The 18,015-nt window shown below is 45.6% G+C and overlaps 1 protein-coding gene across 2 annotated transcripts in view; it reads right to left on the bottom strand.

The window, feature by feature from the left end:
- The window catches only part of SCAF4 (SR-related CTD associated factor 4), a 58,917-nt gene extending 51,530 nt beyond the window's left edge, over positions 1–7,387 (bottom strand). For both annotated transcript variants that reach the window (XM_018048224.1, XM_018048285.1), the window contains exon 1: positions 7,037–7,387. In XM_018048224.1, the coding sequence (XP_017903713.1) occupies positions 7,037–7,066 (30 nt within the window). In that variant the 5' untranslated portion in view covers positions 7,067–7,387. The remainder of the gene's footprint in view (positions 1–7,036) is intronic.

Raw genomic sequence — 18,015 nt, 5'->3', positions numbered from 1 at the left:
TGATTCAGCAATTCTATTCCTGGGTATGTATCTAGGAAGAAAAACCACCCCTCTAATTTGAAAAGATACATGCACCCCAATGTTCCACAGCAGCACTAAGTGCCCACCAACAGACGACTGGCTTAAAAACATGTGGTAAATATACACAATGGATCTTTGTTGTTGTTCAGTCACCCAGTTGTGTCTGACTCTTTCTGTAATGGAACATTACATGGACATAAAAACTGAAATATCGTCATTGACAGCAATGTGGATGGATCTAGAGAGTGCTTAGTGAAATAATAGAAAAGTATGGATATCACATGTATGTAATCTAAAAAATAATACAAAAGAATTTATATACAAAACAGAAACAGACTCATAGAAAACAAACTTATGGTTAACAGAAAAGGAGCTGGAGAGGGGAAGGGACAATTGATACTGCAAGATACAAGGTATCTCTGTAATAACATAATAATATGGCACCCCACTCCAGTACTCTTGCCTGGAAAATCCTATGAACGAAGGAGCCTGGTAGGCTGCAGTCCATGGGGTCGCTAAGAGTCGGATACGACTGAGCAATTTCCCTCTCACTTTTCACTTTCATGCATTGGAGAAGGAAATGGCAACCCAATCCAGTATTCTTGCCTGGAGAATCCCAGAGTCGGGGGAGCCTGGTGGGCTGCCGTCTATGGGGTCGCACAGAGTCGGACACGACTGAAGTGACTTAGCAGCAGTAGCAATGGAATAGAATTTGAAAAAAAAAAGAAAAGCCTGGAATCACTATGCTGTACACCTGAAACTAACACAATATTGTTAATCCACTATACACCTGCAATGCAGGAGACCCCAGTTAGACTCCTGGGTCAAGAAGTTCCACTGGAAGGGATAGGCTAACCACCCCAGTATTCTTCGGCTTTCCTGGTAGCTCAGATGGTAAAGAATCCGCCCATAATGCAGGAGACGTGGGTTCGATCCCTGGGTTGGGAAAATCCCCTGGAGGAGGGCTTGGCAACACACTCCAGTATTCTTGCCTGGAGAACCCCCATGGACAGAGGAGCCTGGTGGGCTACAGTCCTTGGGGTCGAAAAGAGCTGGACGCGACTGAGCACATAAAAAACAAAAACAAAACACTCCCACAAAAACCAACAGCCATCTTGTCTGCGAATTCTGTTCCACAAGATTTACAAGCCAACTTTTCCATTATTCCAATTATTCTCTGAATCAGTTCCTTATCATATGTCCACGTATTTTTTTCTTCTGAAACAAAATTCTAAACAAAATGACAGATTAGGGAGTGCGATGTTTTCAACAAGAACATCAGTGATAAATTCTGCTACAGAAAGCTCTGAAGAGCCAGCTTTATTCCATAATAAAGCCAGACTTCTACTATTGTCAGAGATAAGCAAATCTCTGCAAGTCAAGAGGAACAAAATTACAACTAACTTTTAATATTCCAACCCCTGTTATAAATAGCATAACACAGTCAGATGAGTCATGAGAAACCTCAAATTTTACTTCTGTTGCCCTGGTCCGATACGTCTCTTCCATACAGTTAAGAACCTTGTTTCAAATCTTTGTCCACTTCTTTAGACAGACCTCTCAGAGAACAAGGGAATGATCAAAAACAACCAGATTAACATTACAGGTTAAAAAAAAAAGTTAACAAGGTACTGTCATCATATGATCTAAAGTCTAGAAGATAATCATAGCAGTAATCAAGAGGTAAAATACAGAACAGTTTATACAGAACAATTTCCCCTGGGACTAGGAAGGGTGACAAGCTCCCTAATGAGATGTGAACTCAATTCTTCTTCAGAGTAACATGGTTCAAGACTGACAACCTAAGTGGTTAAGGGCAGTAATGTCAACTCATACGTTAAAAGTACTCATAAAGTTTAATTTGTCTGATTTTAAAGATAAACAAAAGGGACTTCCTTAGTGGTCCAGTGGCAAAGACTCTGTGCTCTCACTGCAGGGGGCCCAGTTTCAATCCCTTGTCAGGGAACCAGATCTCACATAATGCAACTAAGAATTCACAAGCTGAAACTAAAAGATCCCATTTCTCAGTAAAACCAGGAGCAGCCCCCCAAAATAAATAAAAATATAAAAGTACTCCTGTTTTCTTCCTGCACTTTAAAGTATCATTATATGCATACCATCTCTATGTTGTAGTTCTTAAAAAGTAACTCTAGAAAGGAGGGGGGTGGTCAGGGGTGTCTGACTTCCTTTCAGTGGTCTGTGAGGTAAAAACTGTTTTCATATTAATGCTAAGACATTCCTTATCCTTAATCTCACAAGTATACAGTGAAGTTTTCCAAAGGCTACTTGACTTGTGTAACAGCTGGAAAGTGAATGGAGTATATACAAGAATTCAAGTTTTATTAAACCTAAGTTTAAATGAAATCTGCAAACAGAAAAAACCATGTCATTCTTCTCACTAGGTTTTGTCTTGGAAATATTATTTTTCATTAGAAATGTTATTTATGATAACATGTAACAAGTTTATTATTTTTAATAAATGTTTATTGGTCTGAATTTCTCATACAGTAAATATCAAGATATAACCCATAGATACAGAAAGTCTCTGTGGTCCTTAACTTCTAGAGCTTGAAGGAGTCAAAATCCAAAGTTTGAGAACAGCTGTCCGAGAGAAACTCTTACACAGAGACATGTCTGAGAAAGTTCATTGATTGCAGTGTCTGTCAGTAACAAATGAGAAACAAACGTTCATCAACTGGGGAACCAGATAAAATTCGGTTTATTCAAATAATAGAATATTACACAATGATCAGAACGAACTATACAGTTCTTAATATACAGCATTAGTAATTTTTACACACAAAACATCAGGGAATATGTATCAAAACAGATTTTATACACACACACACACACACACAGAGTTTAGGGACCACAGAGATTGATACTAAATTCATTACCTGATTGCTTCTGACTGGGGGATCAGTGGGGGGGTAGAGGGGTGGGAAAGGGAGGAACGGAAGACATAATATTTTATTTTTAAATTAAAAACACCTAATAACAACTGTCAATTTTTGTTATATCCTCTGCATTTTTTTGTACTTTAGTTAAAAGATCTTACAATCACAGATGCTGCAAAAAAAAAAAGTGAGGATGAGGGAAGAGTTATTCTTTTTGATTTAGAGAAGAGTGATTAAAGGCTAAAAATGCAATCAATGGATTCAAAAATTCCAATCTATAACCTTTATCCATGTAACAAACCTTCACAATAAGGAGTATATAAATATAGAACACAATTAAGTGATCACTGATTTTTAAACTCATCTTTCCATTCTTTACAACACTTAATACTGTCTTGCCATGAAAGTTCTCTCAAAAGGTCTTTAACCTTATCTTTATCTTCCTCTTTTTCTGTATCACAGATACATACTATTACCTATGCTTCCAATCCGTCCCCTTCCTTTTATCCCACAATTTTGTTCTAAGATAACCAATCCCTCTAGCCACTTGAACTATGCTTTTTTGCACATCCCCTCCCTCAATATGCTCTAGCATCTACGCCCATCTAATAAAGACCAGGGCTTGAACACCACTTACTTAGGTTAAGACCTTATATATACACTATATATATATAAACATATCAAAAGGCTAGCACCAGTGTCTACTACATTGTCAATTGCTCTTTCTTCCCTTTATCGTTGAAGAGACTTTTCCCCAGAACACCTTACAATCAAACTTTTAAAACAATAAATCCCAAAACACCCAGCTACTTTATATTTGCTACCTCTTATCCGTATCTCTCCCATCACCATTCAATCTTAAACTACAGATCCCATATGCTCAAAAAATTTTGTGGCCTTTGTATTACTTAACCTATGACCATTCCCTTGGTATTATATAAAATATTATTTTCAGGCAGTAATTAAGATGGGACCATCTGTATTTAAACCTCAGCTCTGCCATGAACTAGCAGTATGCCCCTGGGTGAATTACTATTTGATTTCTTTGAAATCGAAAATCAGCTTTCTCATCTATAAATGGATGTCTACGCAAGGTTGAAGGAGTATTAACTTCAATATGTACATACAAAGCACCTCATATGCTATAGATGCTTATTATTAATTCATTTTGTCTCCCCCTCTCAATTTTCTCTAGGGCAATCTGACAGTGACTCTTTGATGTCTTCCTCCATCTCTTTGTTGCTTCCAAGTTTGAGTCCAATATGATAAAGTGCTGGCCAAAAGTTTCCACATGACTGTTTCAAACATAAACTGTTCAAAATCAAACATATTTCCCCCTCCACTAAATATACTTTTGAAGACTGCTTGATGTGTCACCCCTCTCCCAGAGCTTAGATGTCCAGGGCAAAAGGTGCTTATAAATCTACCAGATGTCAAATCCACAGATTCTTCAGGTCCACATCCTTCTCCTCCTCTCTATTCCCTTTATAGATATGCCAAGTTCAGATTCTAGTTTCTTCTCCCACCTCAGTCCCCAACCTGCCATGTTTCCCCAAACCTCTGCCTTCTACAATACACACTATAAATCAAGCAGTATTTTGACTGTATTACTCCCCTACCTAAAACCTTCAATTTATCCAGAGACTGGGAAAAAAAGAAAAAGGAATTCAAACACATTAGACAGACTTGAAACTTGTCAGTCCCCAAACTACCTTAACCACGCTTTCAGTAGCCTCAGGAGTCAAACTGCTGTTCCTTATTTCACACCAATGTTGCCTTTGAATTACTTTTCCTACACCTTCGGAAATTCTTAGACTGACACTCTCTTCTCCCAAGTATAATGCCCCATGGCCATCCCACAGTACTTTAAAAGGACCCCAAAGGAAATTGTTTCAGCATACATTAAAGTTACTTGTCTAAGTTTTGTGTCCTCTATTAGTTTAGGCTCCTAGCGGGCAGAGATCCTTAGTAGCAGTGCCATCCTAATTAGGACACAGCTTTACAGCTAGGCAGGCCCTCAAATATTTGTAAAATGAAGATTTGGGAGATTTAAGGTTACAAGGAACTAATCACTAACATTTTATGAATGGGGAGAATTAACTGAGAAGCACTACATCAAGCAGGGACACGGAGATGGATTTTGAAGTCGGACTAATTTCTCCAGAAAAAAGTTTTTGGGGAAGAAAGTTTGGCAGAAAAGAGCTGGAATTGGTAACATACACCTAACATAATGCAGTTAATAAAGACTAGGAACAGAAATAAAAATTATTTAAAGAGGAAAACGATCGATGATAGGAAAATTCTTACTTTGTACATTTTAAAAGATTAAAATGCCATTTTCCTTTTTCAAGAAGACACGATCATTCCTAATCTTGGTTTTCAAAGTAAAAACTACTGATCACATTTTCCCAGAATTAACGTGATACTTTATTTAATAACGTGTTTAATGTCCATAATGCCTCAATCATAATTAAATAATTCTGGTCTTAAGAATATGTTAAAACCCCTCCTCTTTGTTCATTGAAAACATCCAGAAAGTTTTCATCTTGAGAAAGAAATGTACCTATCTTTTAAAACATTGTGTCATTTGTATAAGTTCTCATTCATTCAACAAGTTTTTTCCAAGCATGTGCTATGAGGAAGCAAAGGACAGAAACTCTCCACCCTCATGAAGCCAACATTCCAGTATATTTTGCCTTCAGGAAACAAAGTCAACTTCCAATCCTGAAATCTTTGGAGCATTATCACAAACTCCCTAGCCATCAAAAAAAAAAAAAATCAGGAAATACTATTTCATCATTTTGAAAATAGGCAATACAGAACTTTAAAAGACACTGTCCAACTTTCTGTATCCATCAGTTAAAGACAAATCATTTCTAGGATAACTGACAAGGCAATGAACGGTCCTAACTGCAGTGTTACTGGAGGCGCTACAAAGTGAAAGTTACTGCACCCTAATTGTTACAAGTGAAACTACAAAATCACGTTGTGCAGGGTGCACCAAGTTATCAACGTGGTCCCAAGGCATCTAGCACTGCTACATCTGTTTTTTTCAGTGTGGGTTGATCTGCGGTATTTGGAAAAGGAAGATAATCCAACTCAACATAGCCAATTGTTTCCATTTTGTAGGTACGTTTGATATCAATGGTCAAGACCCCTTCCCCTGAAACGGATTCTGAAAAACAGAATCTGTGGACTCGACGCTTCAAAAACAGCACCTGGAAGGTTTTGAGATAAAACCTGAGAGCTTTAGGGCGGCAGGCAGCTTTGTTCCCGGTTTTGGGAGGTTTTTCACATGTAAATGTTCCCAAAGAAGGGAGCCAAGGATTAACCAACCGCGAGGAGGGTGCGAGGGTGGGAAGACTGGAGGCCAAAGCCGGCTTTCTAGCGGTCTAAGGCGGAGCAAATGCTGTCCTCTCCCATTCAACTTTTTAGGTGTCACGTTGGGGCCACGAAGCCCTTAACAGGGCTGAGTTCACGACTCGGGAGGGTATAGAGCCCCGTCTATTAACTCATTTCCCAAGTGCAGGAATCCCGAAGGGAGGGGGGATGAACACCCTCACCAACTCCTCCCCGACCCGAGATCAGAGTCCAGCAGCCGGCGCGCCGCGAGGCCCGAGCAACAGGAGAAGCCCAGGCCACCGCTCTGCCGGCCCCGCGACCGGCAGATGCTCCCGGCTCCCCCACCCCCCAACCCAGGCCCGCCCGCGTTTCTTTCTTAGCCCCTTGCGGGCTCCCGGCACCGCGAAGCCAATAACGGGAGCAGAGGGCGAGAGCGCCCAGACCTGAAAAGGGTGTGTGGGGGGGAGGTGGGGGGCGAAGTTAAAGGCACCGGCGGCCGTCGCTGGGCTGGACGAGGCCGGAAGGGGGCGAGAGGGGGCAGCCTGAGGTCGCCGCCCGGGGGTGGGCGGTGGGGGAGGGGTGTGGGGGTCGGCGCCCGGGCCGCTGCGACCTCCCCGGGCCACACAGGCCCGCTCCGCGCAGGCCCGCCGCCCCGGAACCGGGGCAGGAAGCGTCCCCACCCCGACCTAAGCTTTAAACCTCAGGCGGCGGGAGAAACGACGGTCCGGCTCCCCCTGGAAGGGCCCCGGCACCCCCTTGTCCCGATCACCCCTCACCTCTTGGTTGAAGGCGTTGACGGCGTCCATGTTCGCGCTGCGGCGGCGGCGGCGGCTGCTCCGGGCCCGCCGGTCACATAAGACCTCGCGCCGCGGCGGAGAGGAGCTGGGGAACCGGCCGGGCCTTGAGGGGCCGGCGGACGCAACGAGCGGCGGAGCCGGAGGCCGGGCAGGAAGAGGCTGCGGCCGAGGCGGCGGGGCAGGCGGCTGAGGCTGAAGAGGCTGAGGGGTGGCGGGCCCCCTCTCAGTCCCGTTCGGAGGATGAGGAAAAAGAGGCGGCGGCGGCGGCGCTGGGCTCCAACATGTCCGTTCGGTGGCGGCGGCTGCGCTCTGCGTCTCGCTGACACGGCCCCCCGCGCCCTCACGGACTGGCCCACACTGGCCCGACCGGCAAGCGGGCGGGCCTCTCCTCTGCCTCTCGCCAGCGGGATGGCGGCAGCGACCCGAGTCCACGCCGCGCGGGGCACACTGGGACGGCTCCGGCCTCCCAGCGCTTCCTGTGCCCGGCTCCCGCCCCGCCCCGCCCCGCCCACGCCGGCCACGCCCCCGCGCCCGCCCCGCCCCGCGCGCGTGCGCGCGCCGCCCGCCCAGCCGCTGGCGCGTGACGCCGGAACGCCGAGCCCTTTCCCGCCTGCTGCCGCCTCAGGCCGGGGAGACCGCCTGGCGCTTACACCGGGTCCCCGCGAGGGGCGCTGGAGAGTGCGGGGAAATCTCAGGGCCGGGAAGCTGGCACGGAGAAGGCCCGCGGATACGCGCGCCCCTACCGGACGCGGCGCTGCCGGGTGCGTTTTTGTGTGCCATCCTGCCCAGGCAGGCCCCGCACCCGTCGGGGGACTCGGAGCCGCTTACCCTCTGCCGCCTGGAACAAAGGGCTCACGATTTTTTTTTTTCAACCTCAGCCCGCTAGGCGTGCATTTGCGGGCTCCCCGCGCAGCCTCTGCTGATGCCGTCCCCTGTCTGCCCTGATGGTGCGGGTTAAATCTGCTCAAACTGAAGCCCCGAGGACATGCAGGCCCTGGACGTCCACTCAGGCCTAAAGGGAGCCCTGTACTGCCGGCCGCGGGAGGAGTGGATTCGCTTACAACCGCGTTGTTTCCTTGTCGGTGGCCACACTGTTCTGATTCACTTCCCTCGCAACCTTACTGTCAGCCGGGCTCTGTGCTGGGTTCTGGGAATACGGAAATTAAAGGATAATTTCTCTTTCCGCAGACAGCTCGTTTTAGTGGGAGAGGACAGGCAAATGAACAGGTAATAACGATGGCATGGTAAGTGTTAGGGCAGGGACCCTGGGGAACAAAGATACTCGTCTGACTGGAAGTCCAGGAAGGCTTCTTAGAGGAAGTGGCATCTTCCTGTATCTGGAAGAAGCGGCCAGAGTGGTTGAAGAAGGCACTCTGGCCGGACTGAGCTTGCTGAGCACGGTGGCATTAACTCAAGGAGAACCAGCTGGAGTTTGGAGAGTGCCAAGGACTGTGACCAGGCCCTGAGCAGTCTGTGCCCTTCCAAGGAGTCTGGGTTTTGTCCCCAAGGGCGCCATTTAAAGGTTTTTAAAAGGAGGATGGTGTCCAGTGAGCTCTTTCAAGACTACTGTGTAGAGTCGGAGAGTGAGGTCAGGGAAAGAATAGCCCCAGGGGATGCTGAGGGCTTAAGGCAATGGAGTGGAGAGACAAGGTCAAATACCTTGAGAAGGGGGAATGGATGGGCTGGGGCAGAACAGTTGACATGAAGGAGGATGCTGTAGGTTCTGGCTCAATGAAGTGCATGGGTTTAATTTTTAATTTATCATATATATGTATATATTTTAATTTATTTATTGGCATTCAGGGTCTTCATTCCAGCATGCAGGCTTAGTTGTGCTGCGGCATGTGGGACCATAGTTCCCAACCAGGGATCGAACCTGTGTCCGCTGCATTGGAAGGTGGATTCTTTTTGCTTTCTAGTCTTTATTGTTTTTCTTTCATGTGTGTATGCCTGCATGCTAAGTCGATTCAGTCCTGTCCCACTCTTTATGGCCCTATGAACCACAGCACTCCAGGCTCCTCTGTCCTTGGGATTCTCCAGGCAGGAATACTGGAGTGGGTTTCCATGCCCTCCTCCAGGGGATCTTCCCATCCCAGGTATTGTGTGATACAGTTAGGAGGAGCGTGTGAGCTAAGTCATTTCAGTTGTGTCCAACTCTTTGTGATGCTATGGACTGTAGCCCACCAGGGTCCTCTAGTCCATGGGATTCTCCAGGCAAGAATACTGGAGTGTGTTGCCATTTCCTATTCCAAGGGATCTTCCTGACCCAAGGATTGAACCCGCGTCACTTATGTCTCCTGCATTGGCAGGTGGGTTCTTTACCTCTAGCACGACCTGGGAAGCCCTATCTGACATGCTAGTCTGTGTTATTTCATTTAATCTGCTTAATGGGTTTCTGTATGATGTGACTATAGGTAATTCCCCTGTTTTAGAGTTGAGGCAGTGAGGCCCAGTTAACTACCAGGCCCAAGGCCAGATGATTTCCTTCCAGGGCCTGTGGAGTTTGAGCTGCCACTTGGGGCAAATAAGTGAAGATGTCTAAGAGGCAGCTGGGTAAACAGTGGAGTCAGGAGAGATGCTGAGAGGAGGTGGAGATCAGGGAGTCATTAGTGCACATAGTGATAGGAGGAGCTGAAACTGACAGCTCACTGAAACAGACAAGGGGAAAGGAGGCTGGGAACTGAGCTGTGTGAGAGGAGAAAAGCTGGAGTGAGGAAAGGCGGAGGAAGAATACTGCAGGAGAGGTCAGCCTCCTCTGATGCTGGAGTTGGAAGTCAGCAAGGTAAAGATTGGAAAGTACCTGAGAGCAACGGGGACCTCAGCAGGAATGTGGGTGAGAGTGGCCAGCCGAAGCCAGACCGAGGTGCACTCAGCGGGAGGCAGCAGGAGGTATTTGACAGTCTTGACTATGAAAGCAAGTTTGTAAGGGTCTCAGGAAAGAGCTGTAGAATGAGGACTGTGCTTGTTTCTTGTAGGCTGTGAGAAGTGCACTCTTAATTTTGTTGAAGGAACAAGCAGGATATTCTTTCAGGGCCCATCTGGCCTCTACTTCATTTCACTCCCTTTTTTATCTCTCAGTTGAACTACCATTATGTTTTTTTAAACCCATTTGGCTTCTGTAGAAGTAGTTATCCATAGGGCACTGTGTTAGAAAATACAGTTCTATGAAGATCTTCCTCTTGGCTTTTCTGGATATTCCATTGTCTACCAAAGCCTATCCAAGACTCCCACACCATGTTTCCAGCCTACAGCCAGGGGCCCAACCCAAGGTTGGTCATTCCCTGGACACACCTTTGCACTTATGTAAAATCCCTCCCTGCGTCTGGTATAGGCAGGCCGATTTAGCACCTGGTTGATGTTCAGACATTGTGTATATGTGTGTTACTCACTCAGTCGTGTCTGACTCTTCGCAACCCCATGAACTGTAGCCCGCCAGGCTCCTCTGTCCATGGAATTCTCCAGGCTCCAGGCAAGAATACTGGTGTGGGTTGCCATTCCCTTCAGGGGAATCTTCCCAACCCAGGGATTGAACCCAGGTCTCCTGCACTGCCAGGTGGATTCTTTACTGTGTGAGCCACCAGGGAAGCCCATTGAGATGATACTTCCTTTCAATTATTAATCACTTCTCAGATACCTATTTTGTGTCAGGCACTGTGCTGAACAGCTTCCCTCTTCTCCCAGCCAGACTCAACATCTCCCACCATATGCTTCCATGACCCAAGCACCTCTTACCTTATATTGCTATTATCTGAAAAGAGGGGGAAAAAAGGTCTGTTGTGTCCTCGGCCTTCCTCTCCCTCTTTCTGTGAACAGCAACAGAATTTTAAAAGGAATCTACAGAGTCTAATGGAGTTCCTTCTCCTTCAATTCATAAGTGCAGTCTTCTTTCCTCCTCTGATTCAGGGAAGTAGATTGGGCCAGGGAAGTTTGAAGTCTTGAGCTGGGGGGAAGGTGGTGACTTCAGCTTCACATATTTTGCATTTGGGACTCAGTGCTATTTTTAAAAAATATTTCTTTATTTGACTGTGCTGGGTCTTAAGATGCAGCATATGGGATCTAGTTCCCTGACCAGGGATCAAACCCAGGCATCCTATACTGGGAGCCTGGAGTATTAGCCACTGGACCACCAGAGAAGTCTGCATGAGAACTGAGGGAATGATGGCCCAGAGGAAAACATTTTCTGTGTACCGTTCTATTGAGATTTGAATGTATAAGGAACAAGATTTGACGTCTGATATCCTTATGTTTTACAGCAACTTCCCACTAGCTATCCCAGGTGGCGCAGTGGTAAAGTATCTACCTGCCAATGCAGGAGACGCAAGAGACACGAGTCCGATCCCTGGATTGGGAAGATCCCCTGGTGGAGGGAATGGCCACCCACTCCAGTATTCTTGCTTGGAGAATCCCAGAGACAGAGGAGCCTGGTGGGCTATAGTCCATGGGGCTGAAAAGAGTCGGACACATCTGAGCACCCAGCACCATCCTTAAATTTGAGGGCTTTTTAAGTGGCGCAGACAGCAAGAGGTGTGATTCCATCCCCAGGTCAGGAATATTTCTTAGAGAAGGAAATGGCAACCCCACTCCAGTATTCTTGCCTGGAGAATTCCATGGACAAAGGAGCCTGGCAGGGTACAGTCCAGGGGGTTGCGAAGAATCGGATGAGACTGAGCACACATTCTTCTGTTTGAAGTAGTAATTTAGAGGCGGGGGGTGCTATTCTGAATAGGGTTGTTTGGTTTATGTGTTGATAGTATTTGGGAGGTCTTTTAGACAAGCTGTTTAGGGAATATGTGTTATCAGCTAGGCTTTGGGTGCCTTGGCAACATTTACTACAAATTTTCGGTTCAGAAGATGGCAGCACCTCTGTTTGCTTCGGGATATCTGACAACCATTTGCAGAACTACTGCTGGACTTCCATCTCTGTCTCTCCAGGCATACAAATCAAACCCTCCCATAGGAAGTGAAAGTGTTAGTTGCTCAGTCGTGTCCGACTCTGCAACACCATGGACTATAGCCTGCCAGGCTTCTCAGTCCATGGAATTCTCCAGGCAGGAATACTGGAGTGGGTTGCCATGCCCTTCTCCAGGGCATCTTCCCAACCCAGGGATCAGACCTGGGTCTCCTGCATGGCAGGCAGATTCTTTACCATCTCAGTCACCAGGTAAGCCTGGCAACCATTTGCAGAGCTACTGCCAGACTTCCATCTCTGACTCTCAAGGCACACAAATCAAATCCTCCAATAGGAAATTTTGGGCAAATAACAAAAATTCACGAGGACCGTCCTTTGTGAGCAGACCTTGAAGCAGTCGGAATGCAGCCTGTTAGAAAGATGGCTGGCGAATCGTAAATACACGCGGCAGAAGTCAGCAAGACATTTTATCCACCTGCAGACTTCCCTTCGCTCAAAGAACATTGACTTAGATTCATGTGTTCATAATGTGGGTGTGGAAATAGTTCTTAAAAGCCATTCCAAACAAACTTGTTTTTAAAAAGAGTAGACGAAATCAATTCAGAGGAAAGAAAAGATGACATTCAGAAAGCAATATTCCGGTTAATTCTGTGCCCTTCACATGTCAACACATTCTCTTGAATGCTGGCTACAGTCTGTAGGAGTGGAAACTAGAAATCAGCTCACTCCTGAAGAGCCCAGAAAAACATTCATAGATAAAGAGTTCAAGAGGAAACAGCATTGTTTCTCATGCTTTAGGCTGTATGCTTTCCGGAGCAAGTATAAACTAATGATACTGCACAAGACTCTTCCTTTCTTCTTGGTCTGCGTGCTTTCTCTGGCCAGCGTCCTCCCCTTCCTGAGATTTCACCTGACATCTCAGATATTGCTGTCCCTCCCCACTTACAGATCTGAAATCTCCCCTGGTTGGCAACTATATTTCCAGCTAGCCACTAGAAAATTCCATGTGGACATCCTCCTTCATCCCCACCTGGTTCCTTTTTGTGTCAGCCTCTGTCTCCGAGCTCTTTATATGGTTGGCGCCAAAATAGTGCAGTGAGCTATGAGGAAAGGAAAGAGGAAGAAGGAAGAGCTCATGCACAGCAATGAACACCCAGCACAACCACAAATTAAAAAAATAATAGTTTTTAGAGAAGAAGAAGAAGGTGCAGAGACTTCCCTGGTGGTCCAGTGGTTAAGATATCACCCTCCAATGCAGGGAATGTGGGTTCAGTCCCTGGTTGGGAGCTAAGATCCCACATGCCTTGCAGCCAAAAAGACAAAACATGAAACACAAGCAATATTGTAACAAATTCATTAAGGACCTTAAAAATGGTCTGCATTAAAAAAAAACAAACTTAAAAAAGAAGGGTGAGGAAGAGCCCTAAGGTATGGCTGTTGAATGAACAACCAAGATTGACTGCCGTCTAAAGACACTCGGTGTGTGAGTGTGTGCTGTATGACTGTATACACGTGCAGGAAATATGGAAGGATATATATACAGTTGTTGGCACGTGCTCCATCACAGTTGGGAAAGGGGCCCTAATATGGATGAAGCAGGAGAGGAAGAGAGCACACACACACACACACACACACACGTTCTAAAAATACATAGAATATTTATATAAATGAATATTTGTGTTTATATGTATTTACATAAATCAATTGGAAGATTAAAAAAGCGGTCCCAACCCCATCCAAAACAAATCAGCAACATGGCTGAGCGCCTGCATTCAACCAAAAGATAAGTAAATGAAGGGCGAGTGAATGAATAATATCTGGAAGCAGCCCCAATAGATGTTCCAGCTAAACAAACACAAGTCTTCAAACAACCAAAATAGATGTCTTATTGTCCACATATAAAGATCATACCTGCCACCGACTGGACAGTCACTCAGCCCTCACTCTTACGATTATCCAACAATTATAATACCTTACCTTGAGTCTTTTAAGTCCAAGCACATTAAAAGCACTGAAATAGGGAAGGAGGCTGCTGGAGAATGTAAACACAGCAACACCAAGCGGCTGCCGGCAGGGCTCATAGTGAGGAAGGAGACAAAAGTCTGCAGAAAGCAGACACAAGAACTCATCAAGACAAAACTGTCAGGGCCATTCATTTTAAAAGAAGCTGGTTCTAGGCACTTCCGTAACCACCACCCCCAACCCCTGCTGGCATCCTTTTCAGAGTAAGTCACAACAAGGTTGCTGTGATGTCAGACCCCAGTTAACAAGGAAATTGAAGGTGTATGCCACATTCTTTTAGAAAGCAAGACAGCATATGTTAGAATAGCTATGTCTTTCTTGAGAAAGGAACTCTGCCCAGCTCATTGTGACTTTCAAGGCACAACCTTCAGCTGTCTACTGGACATGCCAGCTGGAGTCTGCAGCCACTTCCAGCTCAGTGCATCTGAAACATTTCCCACCTCATTTTCAATTAAGGTGCCCGTTTGATATCAATTACCAAAGTGATTGTGAAGCAAGTCCATGTATGAACATTTTCAAGGGAAATGTCTGAGCAAGTGTTTCTTAAACTCTTAAACACCCTCCCCCACTTTGAGGTGATAAAAGTGGTCAGGGTACAAAGAGAGAGGGTTTGGTGTAAGGATTGGAAATAAGAAAGTGGCTGTCGGGCCTTCCCTGGTGGTCCAGTGGCTAACCCTCTGCTCGCAGTGCAGGGCGCCCAAGTCCTGCCAGATCTAGTCTGCTGCAACTAAGCCCTGGCATGGCCAGATTAAATAAATAGATAAATAAATATTTTTTTTTTAAGTGACTGTCTTTCTCAGGGTTCCACCCCATCTGTTTGGGAAGTGAAATGAAGAATGGAGGAATGCTACCTCTAACCCAGGGATCGGCAAGCTTTTGCCTGCAGGCCAAACCTGGTTGTCCTTGTTCAGTTGCTAAGTCATATTCAACTCTTTGCAATCCTATGGACTGCAGCATGCCAGGCTTCCCTGTCCTCTCCTGGAGTCTGTCCATCAAGTCAGTGATGCTTGATGCGATGTCTAACCATCTCATCCTCTGTTTCCCCCTTCTCTTCCTGCCCTCAATCTTTCCCAGCATCAGGGTCTTTTCTAGTGAGTCGGCTCTTTGCATCAGGTGGCCAAAGTATTGGAGCTTCAGCATCACCTTTTCATATATGAAGTTTCACTGGGACACAGTCATGCTGATTGGGTTATGTATTGTCTATATACTGTGTTTCAAGCTACAGTGCAGAATTGAGTAGTTGTGACACAGAGCTGGAGGCTACAGAGTCTGAAATATACTACCCAGCTCTCTTCAGGAAAAGTTTGCTGACCTCTGTTCTAATCTCATGCCTCATGAGGAAGACTTCAGGGGTCCGTGGGAGAGTATTGAAATGATCTATGGACATTGGAGACAGGTATAAACCACGTCTCAGGCAACGAAGGTAACCCGTGGGCTGGGATCTGACTCCTAAGAAATCTAGAGGGTGAGCCCTTTTCTGGTGGCAGAAACAATCCTGTGACTCCTGGATCCAGGATGGGTAGGGGAAATGACTGAGTGTTTCCTTAGGACCAGTCAGGACTGAATGGGAGGCGGAAAGTAATGATAAGGTTCATTTGGGGTCTTACTGGATAGGCCACCTGGAGACCTAGGCAGAGTTGACCAGGTGTTGCTTGCCCAGAGATTAAAGAAGATCATATAAGAGACCACACAGAGTAGGTACATCCTTCATGGTCAACGGAAGAAGGGGAGAAAAGGGTCCAGAAGAAAACCTTTAAAGAGTCCACAAATGAACCCATGAGAGAGAGCCAGCACTAACCATCTGTCAGCCCTGAGACTCAGTGTGAAGGCACCAGCTGAATGAGAGCTGGTCTAGACCCCGTTTCCTCCTTGCCCACCCCTGCTTTGCCCCAGTGGCACCACAGCAACAACTGGCAATCTGGGGAGGACTTGAGCAGGGGAAGAGGGGGAGCAGAAGCTTCCAGCCAAAAAGTCAAGGGAGGGTAAAGGCTTAACACTGTCAAGTTGAGTTTTCTGACATTCTAACTAATAAAACTGTGACTGAATATGACTCATGTATTACCTAGAAATTAGTAGAAAAGCTATGGGACTTCCTAGAATTTCGTTTAGGCTCTTTCGATGAGAAGATAAATTCCACTGAGAAGAGCTTGAAGGATTGAGGGGAAACCCACAACTAAGGTTTTGTTTGTGGCACGATCCATGCTTGTTCAACATACTGGATGTGATAACTAATACTTATAGAGCACTCACGTGTACTAGATACCATGCCAGGCACTTCTCATGCGTGAGCGTATTTAATCCTCTCAACAAGTCCCTACTGGTAAGCCAGCTTTATGGGTGGGGAACTGAGACAAAAGGAACATAAGCTGTGGTCCTCAGCCTCACAGCTAGTGAGTGACAGAGATGAGATTCAAACTCTGGCAGCCTGGAGCCAGGCAAGCTTTCGCTCACTCACTACGTCGTGTTGCCTTGTAGCGTATTAACCCTAGAGCCGGCTCTCTAAAGGTTTGTTATTTGCTCAGAGTTCTTAGCTTTTCTTAGATCCATACGGTTGTCTATTTTGGTTCTTCTATCAGGGCCTGCCACAAACTTGTTGTTGTTCGGTCCCTAAGTTGTGTCCGACTGTTTGCAACCCCATGAACCGCAGCACGCCAGGCTTCCTTGTCCTTCATTGTCTCCTGGAGTTTGCTCAAACTCATGTCCATTCAGTTGGTGATGCTATCCATCTCATCCTAGACTCTGTTGCATCCCAATTGGCCAGAGACATGTCAGGCCTCATTGGATCAGCTCGATCACAAGTGCTAAATGGCAGAGTAGCTTGTACTATAGCCTGGACCAGCTCTGGACCATCTCATTCTCTAAACTGAGAGCCGAGTCACCCATGGAGTCAGATGGCAATGTATTGTACAAATCTAAAGTCCACAAACACAGCTCCTGATTCCTAGTGATAGGGCTTGCAAGGTATAACAACTTACTCTTCATTTTGGAGACAGAGCCCTGTATGTCCTCCATTATTAGACCCTTTCCCCCACCTCTTCCTAAAATCCACTGCCCTAAATCCAGTGTAGTTTTTTTGAGACTTATGTCTCACCCTTTGATGTAAACTGTCTAATCCAATCATCCTGGGTATCTGCTACTTCAGCTTCCTAGATTCTGTCAACTTGATGTCCTTTGGACAATTGAGGTCGCTTCAGACCCAACTGTGACACAAAACCAGAGAAGTAACTTAATGAGGTAAGATAATAAAAGTGAACTGTTGTCCTTGCCAGGTAAAACAAGCAAGCAAATGCTTGCTTCTGGTTTTCTTTGTGTGCTGGAATAGAGAAAACACACTTTGGCAAATCCATGGATGCATACAAAGTGCCAGGGTCTGTATGTTTGCTTCTGTCAAATGAAGCCTGCTGAGATGTAGATGTAATTAAATAAGATTACAATAATCTGTTGTTGCTCTCTAAGACCCACCTGGTTTTCTTCACTGACCAATCTAGAAAGTTAAATTGGAATGTGGTAGCAATCATCATCTTTGGTCTTTCAGACCTTTTAATCTCTGAAATTCTTCTAGGGATGTGATCTCACTTATGATGTGCTATTTTATCTACGGAGAGTTTGCACTTGACCATTCCTATCATAATAGCCCTTACTTCATGGACTAGAGAGCCAATGTGGAGAATTGCTCTTTGCTGTATGTATCAGTTCCAGTTATAACTTCATAAGCTGAGGAAATGAACACAGATTTGGGGGCTCATTGAGCCTAATGAATACAAACAAATCAATTTATTACCTTATTGCCCGTAATCTTCTCTCTGACTGGTAGACAACAGTGACATTCTGTTTCCATAGGAATTAGCATTAGTAATGGACCAGTTTGTAATAATCCTCTGAAGATCTAGGTACTTCCCCTTCTTTAGTACACATTTACCCTGACTAATGATGATACCTGTTTTAGAGGAAGATCAGGATGAGGATTTTCAATACATATTTATGATCTTTTTGTAGATCTGGGCTTCCCAGGTGGTACAGTGGTAAA

The sequence above is a fragment of the Capra hircus genome, chromosome 1 (assembly GCF_001704415.2).
Source record: "Capra hircus breed San Clemente chromosome 1, ASM170441v1, whole genome shotgun sequence".
NCBI classification, from domain to species: domain Eukaryota; kingdom Metazoa; phylum Chordata; class Mammalia; order Artiodactyla; family Bovidae; genus Capra; species Capra hircus.
Note: the sequence above shows the minus strand (reverse complement) of the source record. Positions and strands in the feature narration are given on the sequence as shown.